Source organism: Manis javanica, chromosome 7 (genome assembly GCF_040802235.1).
Source record: "Manis javanica isolate MJ-LG chromosome 7, MJ_LKY, whole genome shotgun sequence".
NCBI lineage: Eukaryota > Metazoa > Chordata > Mammalia > Pholidota > Manidae > Manis > Manis javanica.
In genome coordinates, this window is record NC_133162.1 from 71,982,175 (window position 1) to 71,995,699 (window position 13,525).

The 13,525-nt window shown below is 36.4% G+C and overlaps 1 protein-coding gene across 3 annotated transcripts in view; it reads right to left on the bottom strand.

The window, feature by feature from the left end:
- Positions 1-470: 470 nt before the first annotated feature.
- WAPL (WAPL cohesin release factor) overlaps positions 471-13,525 on the bottom strand; it is an 87,440-nt gene continuing 74,385 nt past the window's right edge. For all 3 annotated transcript variants that reach the window (XM_073241122.1, XM_037002678.2, XM_073241121.1), the window contains exons 13-19: positions 12,106-12,281; positions 11,673-11,788; positions 11,147-11,311; positions 9,071-9,278; positions 6,358-6,446; positions 3,173-3,268; positions 471-2,805 (exon numbers count right to left, since the gene is read on the bottom strand). In XM_073241122.1, the coding sequence (XP_073097223.1) occupies positions 2,740-2,805; positions 3,173-3,268; positions 6,358-6,446; positions 9,071-9,278; positions 11,147-11,311; positions 11,673-11,788; positions 12,106-12,281 (916 nt within the window). In that variant the 3' untranslated portion in view covers positions 471-2,739. The remainder of the gene's footprint in view (positions 2,806-3,172; positions 3,269-6,357; positions 6,447-9,070; positions 9,279-11,146; positions 11,312-11,672; positions 11,789-12,105; positions 12,282-13,525) is intronic.

Genomic DNA, 13,525 nt, shown 5'->3' on the forward strand with positions numbered 1-13,525 from the left:
AGATGGGAGCTCCCAGGAGAGGTCCTTCAATCTACTTTTGTGGTTAAAAGCTGTGAAGGGAAGTTGAGGAATCCATTTGTAGTAAATGCATGAAACTTAAAGGTTGACAACTAAGAAGAAAACTAAAGAGCAGCTATAAAATTCAAAAGTAAAGAAGTCTTGGGTCTTATTCAGAGGGGCAGAAAGACTAAAGCAACTTAAAAAATACACCAAGGGCCTAACTACATAACCAGAAAACTACCATCCCTAATGAACCTGAATCGCTAAGCACTGACATTACACTAGCATGAGTAATATTAAAAAACATGAATAAATGCACAATATTTAGGAAAAACTGGTTCAATTTTTATGTGTATGTTGCAAGTATGAAATTCACTTAGGTGATACATACTGTTTCCCATTAGCTGGCTGTATCGAGTTCGTGAGACTTCTCCAAAACAGTTCAATAGATTTATGTTAAAGACAACATGTGTATTGAAAGTAGCAATTTTATTTGAGTTAAAATTATTTACAAAAACCCAAAGACATACTTCATGAAACTGGTACAAACTATTTTTTCCTGCCGTTGGCTTTTGCTCCAAAGATCACAGCTGAGAAATACTGTATAAAATAAAAATAGGATTGGATTCAGAAAAGTACTCTACTATTCTAATTTCCAATTGGTAGTATTTACAGAAATATTTACAATGGAAAAAAAGGTTACTTTAAAACTTTAATTTGCAAGTCAGCCTCAAGTACCCTAAAATGCAGAGTTCTCTGAGGGTTAAAAACACACAAATGCACTGCAGCTGGTGAGGTGATTTTCCCCCCACCATCCCCCACCAAAATCTGCATCTCTATCAGTGCTTGACAATTAGTTATTATTTAAAAAACAAAACAAAAACTGTTAAACACTGAGGTAAATCAATTCTCCAATGATTACCAGTGTAACAGAAAAATGTAGTTCACCCTGATTGTTCGCATCCAAATGTCTTTATAAAATTCCTTACCATCTGCCATAAGTCAATTTTACCAAAATCTGTTCCTTTTCCTAAATTCAATGATTAATAAATATCAATGTATTTTAAAATAAAATGTACCTAACTAACTGAACTTTATGGATATCATTTACTGTTATGCTTTTAAAATAGTTTGCTAAGCTAGTTTTTAGACTCAAGGAAAATACCACCTCAGTCTTTCCCAAGTTACACTGGCATACTATGCTCTTAAAAGGTGATGGGTGGGGGTTGGGGTGAGTAGGAAGAAGAAAACAGTTGCCTGAAATCAGTTACTTCCTTAAAGATTTCCCAACAATCTGCATTATCAAAAATAGGAAGACAATAGAAAGCAGCCACTGCATTAAAAAACATTACAGCTGGCACTGATACAAGAGCCCCGATTTGTCACTTTATACAAGGAAATAACAAAGTCTAAATGGGTAAAAATTAGACTTTGAGCTATTTTCCCCAATACACACCAAACTAATATTTTTATGGCTTCAAGTTTTACAAATCCAATGAGGAAACATGATATGACAACTTGAAAGGTATTTGAAAGTACTGAAATAGCTCTCTGGAAAGCCTGTATTTAGGCTCAATCAATGAAAAAGAAAAAAAAAAAGCATCACCAGTGGTCTGAGCAATAAATTCAAGAAAAATTTGCAATGTTGTGAAATTAAATATATAAAATGTGTGTGTTCCACGACTGTTTTCCAAACAACACATTGTTCCATGAACTAAGAATCTGAATGAAAAAAGGATCTTCTCTAACCAGCAATTTAAGGCTTTGCGTTTATGCATTTGATCCTGTCACTCTATAGAAGAATATACATGTCATCTGGAAACATGAATTCCACATTGGTGTTTTAGCTTCCTTATATTTATTGTACTGAACATTAGAAAATATATCTAGAGAGTCCTCCCCTCAAAACTTTATGTTTCAAGAGCATTCCCTAGCATTAGGCATAAACTACCCTGGGTTTGTCTATTTTGCCTCATCCTTTAACAGGGCACATCATCTTACATAATATTCCCTCAAACTGTGATTTGTTTTCTTGCATCTATACAGCTATGACTTATTATGGTATGATAATGAATATGGTCATGGTCTCAAAGTGAAAAATAGTTCAACAACCCAAACCAAATCAATAAAAAAATATACTATTAATCCCTTGTGTCTTTGGATTCCATCTAATTTTAAATAGACAGTAGTTCAGGGAACAACAACAAAAAAATTTCACAAAATTATTAAAAGCTTTATTTACGATTGGAATCATTCAACAAAAAAGCAAAAGCAAATGAGCCTGAAAAAGGAACTAAGCTGTCATCTAGAATGTCCTCAGAACATCCAATACCTCAGTAGCTAGGCTGCCTCTGCACCTGACTGGCATGACAACAGTGGCTCAACATACACAGCAGTTGCACTAACAGCAGCACAAATATTCCCCTTAAAACTTGCCCAGAAAAAAGCCAGACAACAAGGGGAGAGTATAAACTCTGCCAAAGTGAGTGTTTCTAAATACTGCATGGAATTGTTAACAGCCTGAACCTTTTCCCTCATTTTTGATAGTTGCAGATTGATGTAGTAACTGTCATTTAGCAAATGCAGAATGCATGATGAAGAAATCAGGTGGCCTTAAAAATCCAAACATGATTGACACTGATGAACTTTCCGGGTCTATCTTCAAGGTCGTCTTTCATGACTTTTCTTTGTGTAAGAACAGCTCCAGCATTACTGAGCACCTGAAGCAAAGGTAAGCAGCTAGCAATGTTCCAAGTATTCAATCACTCTAGAGATAGATTTCTGGCCTGTGGTTCCAACAGCACACTGAAAGGGGGAAGACAGGGCAAAGGAGGTAGACAGGAAGTGACAGTTAATATTTAACAAATTTTATAAGTATTAAAGCTTAAAATTCTTTAGCTTTACTAAAATTAACACTATGTATTGATACCAAAATAAAAAATAAAATGAACACTATGAATCAAAACACAGATTAAATTGTGGCTTTGATAATTATTATAGAATGATATTAACATATAATATGTATTAACAATTATTTTAAAGAAATAGAACAATTATTAGAAGAGAATCCCCTTTTTGCTTCTGGCTCACTATGGCTATAGTATTTTACTTTCTACTGCCGTTGGGGTATCATACATTGAAGACCACAGAAACTGCAACAGAAGCCTCTTACAGTAAGATTCATGAAGCTCAGGAATTTTTTGAGCATCTCCGTCATTATTGAAAAGTCCCCTTCTGGCAGATACTCCCGCACGGTGGTCACATTGATCTGAGGAAAGAAATACCAGAAATACTGGTCAGGTGACAGAAAAGGAGCTTGCGCCTTGCACTGGGCACAGGATTTGGCACAGGTCCTGTCCCAGGCTTCTACAAGGTCCTTGAACTCCTTGGTCAATAGGCAATTTCCTTTTCCACACCCCTCACAGCTCTGCAGGTGTGTCCATTCTCTAGCCCATCCCATCCTGGGCAGGAAAGGAGAAAGATTAAGCTGGCAAAGGCTAAAAAGCAACACTCTGTGTCTATTTACTTTTGAAAAATGCACAGAATTACACCTAAGTAACAAAACACGCTGCTGAGTGTTTGTGTCGGGATGGACAGGGAAAGCGTGCAGACTTAAAATGTTGTATTTCAGAATGTATCCATAGAGATGCTTATGGACTAAAAAGAAAAAATATATATTAAAGAAAATTTCTCATGTTACTATGTAGTCTAAGAAGTTACTAAATCCTTCCAAAGACAATATAGTTTCATCTATCAAAAGGACAATGTCCACCCTGCCAGGAGAGGGGATTAAGATGTTTCCTTTCAGTGATAGAAAGCAGCAGCCAAACTACATACAAACCAACTTGTAAAGAAAATGTATGGCCTGCTTAAATAACTGTTCCATTTTAATGTATTTTTAAAATACTCTAAAGGTTCATAAAGAATAAAAGGAAAAAGCCCTTCCAAGAAGGTTCACCTATAATAAAAAGCACAAAAGAAAACAGGTTGTCCCAAGCTTATAGCCACAAGGAACTGGGGGTGAAGGGCTTTTGATTTTATTTTTGTTGATAGGGATTCAAAAGAGAGACTATGTATTATTCTTAGGAAATTTGTACCAGTTTCCCCCACTCCCTTTTAAAAATTCCTGTTAGGGTACTTTTGAAATTATAAGGAAGAAAAATAATGGAATGACTATAGTTTCAGAAAAGATCTAATAAAAAAATTCCCAACACAACCATGCACTAGTAAGGTATATGGTATCAACTGCCTGTGTTTTAAGTGACCATCCTCACCAAAAGCCACTACAGGTCCCTCTCTACTAGCTTGAGTACAAATTCACTCCTACTGAGTTAACAAACCTTACAGCCACAATACTTAAGAGATTTTACAAAAAGTTTTTAAAATATATGGAAGTGGAGACTATGGTAAGGTAGCCGCAGAGTTCAAGGCAAGCTGTATTTAAGAATGCCTTTAACCCATTTTTAGAAAAGAAGCGTGGCAGCACAGTGGTGGGACAAGTAGTGGCTGTGGTGTCTACCTCAGTAGAAAAGTGAATTTCTATAATACAGAATAGATGACTGGGTTGTAAGTCTTGTGTGCAAGGCCCTCAATAATCCAAATCAAATCCTTTTCTATCAACACACTACAGAATGCAATTACAACAGCTGGGGCATACAAGCCATTCCACTTATTTTTAAAGAGTGCAGCAGGCACAAAAACAAAAGCTATACACATAACGTGGGAGGGGGGCAGTACGGGGAAGGCAGTATAGCACAGAGAAGACAAGTAGTGATTCTATAGCATCTTACTATGCTGATGGACAATGACTGTAATGGGGTAGGTGGTGGGGACTTGATAATGGGCGGAATCTAGTAACCACAATGTTGCTCATGTGATTGTATATTAATGATACCAAAAAAAAAAAAATGGTGTGAAACAGCATGGCCTACTTGGGGAATTTAGAAAGTGCCCAAGAGGTAGACAGACAAGTTTAGAAATTGGAAAAGCAGTTAGGTTCTTGTAGCAGTCAATAAAGCCATCATTCCCTAAATGATGATGAGCCAAGAAAGATCTGTACGAGAGTTGTTCTTAAGGAAGTCAGATGTGCTCTTAAGGGAGTTAGCTCTAGAGGGTGGAAGTGTACAAGGTTTCAGGAAGGGGTAGAGTTGAAGGCAGGAAGGACAGGACAACCAGCAAGGAGACTGTCGCACAGCACCAGCTGCACTGGGCAGTGGAAGACCCCTGAGCCTCCTGGGGGTGCACAGCGTGCTGCCCTGCACCAGAAAGCAGCATTTACCATGTACAACCTCCTGCATCCTTGTCGCTCCCAATCACACACTGGGCAAACCACCTTCTTCTTCATTTTGTGGTATCAGCTAACTTCTGAGGGTTAATCGTAACAATCTCCAAGGCAATAAAGACATCTGGGGCTCTATGAATTCACAACCTTACCTATAACTTAAGGACCTTGTGATCCCTTAAAGACAAAGTGGCCTAAGATAAATCACATTTGATAATGAGACAGTTTCAAGAACCATTATTTAAGAAAGGACATGATTGAAGGTAGGGTGTATGCAAAATAAAGTAATCAAAAATCTTTAGATTTAAATAGTAAGTCCATTTTTTTCTTGAAACCTGTCTCTTCCTCTTGGCTTGACATTTGTTTTTCATTTGCCCTTAAAATCTCTGGATTTTAAGGAAATAAGACAAAGGGCTGAACTGAGGAGATACCAGAAAGGGGATAAAGATGTTGCAGGGCTTCCAGAGCCATGATAAGAAAGCAGTGGTGCCAGCAAAGGCCACACTAGAGTGGGCTGGCATGTATTTAGATTACAGCTTGACTACAATATAAATATGAAGAGAAGGATAAGAACAATTCAGAAAAACACACAGGACTTGAAGAAATATGAGTGGACAGGCCCACAGCATGAGTACCTCTTCTAATTAAGCCTTTTGTATTATCACCATGTTCTTTTCTTCCAATCCTCTGGCCTCAGAAAAGAGAAGTTAACCCTCCCACTGTGCCCAAGACCTCCATTCTTTCTTTCTTCCTGAATGCCCTTACTCCTAAGGAAAAAGCTCCCTTTCACTTTAAAATTTAAAGCCAGCTGAGTGCAAATTTTTAATCATGCTCTCTTTTACTTCAACCAAAGGCATGTGAACTGATTGAAGGCATGTGAACTGATTGATCTATCAATCAAGAACCTCCTCATTAAATCCAATGTACTCTTACTTTGGAATGCCCTTTAGAAGTTCACCAAATTGAAAAGTTTTTAACATAAGGGGACAAATAAAGTCCTAAGTTATTTAGGTAATGGCACAAAGCTGTCACAATGGAGTATTTTTAAACATGAAACAACACTGAGCTTTACTTACTGGACTCTCCTGGCAGAGACATCCGAGAAGTAGCGCTGTGTAAGAGGCCACGATGCAATCCTCCATGTGTTTGCCAGCATGCTGAAGAGCTGAGAATATTTAAAAAGAACTGTAACAGTACACCAAGAAATAAGAAACACAGGAAACCAACAACTCAGGTATCTTCCCCTTTCAACTGCTAAACACCAATAAATGGTACTAGAAAAATAGGATATCCACACAAATTAACAAAAAAACAACTCAAATAGAAGAGGGACCTTTTAATGTAAAGAGTTAAAACCATAAGACTTGTAGAAGAAAACATAGGACTAAATTCTTTGTAATCTTAGGCTAGGTAATGGTTTCTTAGAAACACCAAAACTACAAGTGACAAAATAAGAAATAAATTGGACTTCATCAAACTTAAAACCTCTTGTGTTTCAAAAGACACCAACAAAAAAGCAAAAAGACAACTCACAAAAAACCATGTACCTGGTAAGGGTCAAGTATATCTAGATATCCTCTACAATTCAACAAAAAAACAACCCAATTTCTCCAAAGAAGCTATGTAAATAGCCAATAGTCACATGAAAATACTCTCAACCATTTATTCATCCAGAAACTGCAAATCAAGTGACATACACCTTCAAACCCATGAGGATAGCTAAAATAGAGACAATTGTTCATAAGGATGTAGAGGCACTGGAACCTTTATATGTGGATTGGAATGTAAAATGGTGCAGCCACTTGGGAAAATAGTTTGGCAGAGTTCCTTAAAATTTTTAAAACATAGAGTTAAAAAATCCAGCAATTCCACTCTTGGGTACATATCCAAGAGAACTGAAAATGTATGTTCATACACAGAAACCCGCACACAAATGTTATGTCAGCAGCTTTATTCATAAGCACCAAAGGCAGACACAACCCAAATGTCCATCAACTGATGACTAAATGAACAAAATAAGAGCATATACATACAACAGCATATTTGGCTATAAAAAGAAATAAATACTGGTTATGTGCTATAATGTCAATGAACATTAAAAGCATTAGGCTAAGTGAAAAAAAAAACAGTCATAAAAGGCCACATGTTGTATTATTCTATTTATATGAAATGTCTAAAACAGGCAAACCCACAGACAGAAGTAGTGTTACCAGCAGCTAAGGAAGGGAACAGCGGGTGATGGTCAATAGGTACAGGGTTCCTTTTTGGGGATGATGAAAATGCTCTGAAATTAAATAGTGGTGATGGTTTCATAACCTTGGAATATACTGAAAACTACTCAGTTTTTCAAAGGGGTGAATTTTATCTTGTTATGGGCAGAATTGTGTACCACCCTTTCCCAAATTTATATGCTGAGCTCATAGGGTATGACTGCATTTAGGATATTTAAGAGGTAGGTAGTCTAAATGAGGCCATTAGGGTACACCCTAATCTAGTATGACTACTGTCCTCATAAGAAGAGGTTAGAACAAATAGACTAACAGTTACGAAAGGGAAATGGACTGGGGAGGATGGGCAGGAAGGGCGGGATAAGGGGAAAAAGGGGCATTACGATTAGCACGCATAATGTAGGGGGGGCGACACGGGGAAGGCAGTATAACAAAGACAGTAGTGATTCTATAGCATCTTACTACGCTGATGGACAGTGACTGTAATGGGGTATGTGGTGGGGACTTGATAGTGGGGGGAGTGTAGTGACCATAATGTTGCTCATGTAACTGTACATTAATGATACCAAAATAATAAATAATAAAAAATATTTAAAAAAAAGAAGAGGTTAGAACAAAGACATACACAGAAGAAAGACATAAAGACACAAGGAGAAGGCAGTCATCTACAAACCAAGGAAAGAGGCTTCAGAAGAGACCAACCCTGTCCACACCCTGGTCTCAGACTTACAGGCTCTAGAACTGAGGGAAATAGATTTCTGTTGTTTAACCAACTCAGTGTGGTGCTTTGTTATGGTAGCCCTGGCAAATGAAGTGATCCAATTAAGTTCTTTAAACGACTGCTAAGCACCCAAAAGTATTATGTCAAAGGAAACATCAAAACTTAGTAATCGAGAAATCGAATGGAGATTTCTTAACACTATCTGAACTAATCACATTAGATTTGGGGAGCAGTGGGCATAAGAGAAAGACTAGGCTCAGAACAAGACACTCTTAGACCTTGCTTCCTGGCTGGGTGAACCCTAACATATTACTTTAAATTTAGTAACCTGAGTGACATGAAATTACAAACGGCAATTTTGCAGAATTTGCATGAATCAATCATCATAGTTCCGGACAACAGCAGATTATAAACTTTTGAGTAGTGAAGGCATTGCCTTCAGTGTATTCCTTACTGTGTTTGTTACCTACTATATTCCATTTAACAACTATTATTGGAATCTAGGACAACACATCTCAGTGTATAATAAAAGGCTGTAAAAAAAAATCTCAAAATTTAAAACCTGTAAAAACCTTTAGGGGTCATAATGTTCAGCCGCTTCTTACAGATGAGTAAAGAAAGGCCTGCCAGGGAAGGAAAGGCAGACCTTTCCTGCACCGCACATGTGCCTTCCTCACTGCTAGGAAGTCAGTGAAGAACTCCTACGAGTATTGAAGTATCACAGCATGTCTGTACTGAACTACAGACCATAAAACAATAGGAAGATCATCATGCACATGAATTGAAAATATGTTTCGAAGGGGAAAAAATTTTCAATCTGAATACACCACTTAAACATACCTTTATTGAGGTCAAGTTCTTCATCATCTTCCTCCTTCTTCTGTTTCTCTTCTGTACCATCAGGCTTTTCAGTTGATACCCACTGTATCTCTCCACTTGTTTCTTGCCACTCTCCACTCTTATCATGCTGAGTGGTGGGAGCATCTTTGATCAATTCATCTGTTTTACTTTCTGCCAACTGGGCTGCTCGCTCTCGCTCAAGGAATAGCTGATAAAAATTATTTTTGAAGATCATTAAAGAGATCAGCAATCAAGATGTATGCACCCAAATATAAGGTTCTATTTGCTTTTAAACATCACTAATACTAAGAAGCATCTTGTCTGATAAAAAGAGTAAGAATCAGTAAAAGCTGTTTCTCTGCATCCAACTGAAATGAAGGCCAAAGCAGAAGTATAAATGCTGCTGGGACTCATCAAGTCAATGAAGCGTGGATGCTGGAATTCTTTTTTAAGAATAGAAATCTCAACATTTCCCTTACTTTTGATAATACAGACAGAAAATCCAAGCAAGAAAAAATATGATTAAAATTTTTTTTTTAGTTCAAGCAGGCTGGATAGAGAGATAAACAAGAACCAGTAAAAGTAAAAAGTAAAAGCTCTTAAGAGAAAGACCTAGAACTGGCTCTCAATTAATAATAACAATGGAAGTACACTTATCAATTTATGTATGTAATGAAAACTCAAAGTCAAAGGGAACACACAAAATTCCAAATTCCTTCCCTTCCTGTAGTTTATTTTCCCTGTGTTGGTACACTGCTGAATGTACAGAAAGAACTTAATATACTCAGTGATATGATTTAGGAAAAGCCATAAGTCACTAAAGACAATTACCTGAAAATCACATGCCAAGCGGATCTCAAAGATCTGCTGAGTATATGGAACAGTGGTATATAAACTTTCATATACTTAAGAGAACAAATGTTAGCTTTATATAAACCACTATTTCTTAAAATTAGTTCAAGGAGTCCTAGGAGTTCCTGAAATCCTTTCAGGGAGTCTATGAGGTCAAAACTGCATTCCTAACAGTAAGAAGTCAACTTACTTCTTTCATGATGGTACAATAGAGTTTTCCAGAATACACATGCCATGTGATTGTTACTACTCTAATGGAATGAGTGCCTGTTTTACAATTTTGTTTTGATTTCAAATTCAATAAATATTGATAGAGCACACATAAACAGAAGTTCTTTGGAGTCTCCAAAATTTTTCAAGAGTATAAAGAAGTCCTGAGTTCAAAATCAATTAAGAAGAGAATGATGGGCTCTTAGTTATGACTCAGGAAAAAGTAAAGTTGTTGTGGACTACTTTCTGTGGACCCAGGTTCAAGCATTACTAGTTTCAAAAGGGCCAAAATGATTAACAGGTTAGCAAAGGCTTCAGAACCAACGAGAAGGATGGCTCATGATCACTTTTCAACATGTGTGAACTGTCATTTAAGGAAATGACAAAGGTAGCTAAGAACCTATTAAACTGGCAAAAAGTAAAAATTATAATGCCCAATGTTGTCAAGAAACAAGGACTTAGTTTTTTGGGGGGACATATAAATTGAGGGGAGAGGGCATGTGTGTTTGGTAAATGGGGCAGGGCAAGTTGGGGACATCAATTTTAAATATACATATCCCGACACAATTTCTAAGCCAGGAAATTATTTCACCAACATACTTTAAAGATACCCAATATTTAGGTACCCAGTCCTGGGCAGAGAACAGACCAGTCAGTAAATGCTGGAGGACTTACATCGGATGGGACAGGGCTGCAACATGATTCCTAATTTGTTATTAATAATCTACTTTTGATTCATGAGCAAACAGACACTGTTTCTGCTTTTCACTAATGATGCCTAAGGAATGACTACAGCAGTTGAAGACAGTCAGCAAAGTAAGTAAGAGTACATATTCTAACACAGTGGCCCTCTCATTGAACTGTGAGAGAGAAAGAAGGCAGGGGGAGAGAGAGAATGAGAAAGAGGGAAGTGAGAGAGTGATGGGAGGAGAGGGAGGGAAGGAGAGAAAAGATGCAACTGATAAAGAAACTGGACAGATGCATCAAACTGATGGTGTTTAAGTTACTGCTTACCTGCACTAAAGCCTGAACAGCATGAACTTGTCCAGCTATCCTTAAACTATCATCTCCTTCTCCACTAAAGAAGGAAGAATCAAAAGAACATGATGTTTCCATATTGACAAGACAGTGTCGATTCCGAGCACTATACTCCACTAGATTTATCAGTAGACCTAAGCCCTACAAAAATTAAAACATACATATTACCATAGGTGAAATTAAAAACAAATGAATACAACATACATAAATTTATTGGCAGTTAAAAACCTAACCAGCATTCTACCATCTATAAAATGGTTAAAAACCAGTACATAAAATAATAGTCTTCTCAAAGAACATCTTTACCTCTTTTAGTTCTTATAACTTTTGTTTTTACCTAAGGCTCTCTATGGCTCTCTTTTATACAATAAAAGGTATGTTCATAAGGAATCCACGGAAACCCACAATGTATTGAACAACTAGTTCTTAAACCCAAAACTAAGATGAAGTTTTTATCTTAATAGATCAAGTATTGTTTTCTGAAATAGTCACTCCAACTCACCAGCACTCGAATATCAAATCTCTGCTCCTGAGGTAGATACTTTGGAACCTGAAGCACACAGTTCATAGCTGTGCCAATCAGGCCATCCTGTTCTCCCGTTTTGGTGCTGCCCCACTCTGAAAATAGGGAATGGAGAGAGTATGAAAATTGTTATTGATTCTTCTGTATAACACTTACAACCAATATTTATTAACACAGATAATAAAAGATAGGAATGTATGGCTATTTCTATTAAAATATATTTTTGGCTATACTATGTCCAAGCCAAGTTACAAGGCTGGTTCTAAATATATCAGCTCCTAAAAGCAGTTAAGTCTTTCATGAGTAAATGAATGGCAATTAAAAAAATCACAACATCAAGAAGGGGAATAATTTGTTCTTACATGTAATATACAATCTTTCAATGAGAATGTATGTAGAAAATATTACTTACCATTATCATTAGTTAAATTGAGCAGCACCCCAATGATGGCCCTCATGCAGTCTTCCACCGCCTTGCCTACATGGCTAGTGACATTCTGGTGAGGCAGAGGCTTACTGTCAGGCAAGCATATACTGTTCTCAGCACGGTTATATTGCTGAATCAATTCTTCACAATGTTGCAAAGCTCTTAAGAGAAAACAAAATGTAGACTATTATGCTAAACAAAAACAGGTATACCAAGAATTTCTACCTTAATGTTTTAAATTGATACCAAATGCTGATTAATTTTCTTATTTCAGAAGTTATAATGTGTTGACTATTCAATCATGGAACAAGTATGTCTGATATCACACTATGTGCCACATTTACTTTGCGAAAATTTGGTCATTTAAACTTTTGTAAGCAAGTTGAAACTGTCAACTCTACAACTAAGTTTCATCTGTATTACCTACAGTTATGCCCTGTTTTACCAACCAATCTCTCCAACACAACGGCTCTTCCACAACTCCTTCCCAGACAAGGTAAAAACCTAAGAGCTAACATTCAACACTTCAGAATTTCATTTTGATTATTTTCCATTTAGAATGCAAGCACTTAGCAAGTAGAAAATATTATTTATATTAACATTGCATAATTAATAATCTTATATAGACAGGTATTAAATATTTCATACACATTACAGCAAATAATATTTTTTAACACAGGGTCATTTAACTGGCATGTCTCCTAGAAGCCACACAAGGTATCAACTCCATCCAAAAATTCTCAAGAAAAATGGAATCTTGAATACTGACTGGACATACACTATTAAATAATAATTTATAGGATATGAAAATTGTATTGGGGTTATATTTTTAGAGTCCTCTTTTAGAGATTAATATACTCAAGTGTTTATAGATGCAATGATACAAAATCTGCAATCTGCTTCAAAGTAATGAAAAACAGCGAATGGACAGGATTACAGATAGAAACAAGACTGGTCATGACTGATTACTATTCAAGCTGAATGACATGTAAATTGGGGTTTATCATACTACTTTAAAGTTCATTTATAATAAAAATAAGAACCAATACTTAATGTTTACTATATGCCTATATATATATATATATATATATATATATATATTCTCTAATTATATAACACCAGATGTTAAAAAATCTCTAAAGCTATGTATTTTATATATATACATTATACATTTCTTAAAATGTCATATATAACTAAACACATATTAACATGTAAAGTAACTCTTTTTAGTGTAACAACCACGCTGGGTAAGTAGATAAAATCATTACGCCTCTTCTGAAGAACTTGTAGCAAGTGACTTGCCCAAGGTTATGGGGCTGAGTTATATAAAGCTGGGTTCCAAACTCAGTTATTCTTGTTCCAGAATGTGCACTCCTAACTTTTACACTATCATACTGCTTCTGGT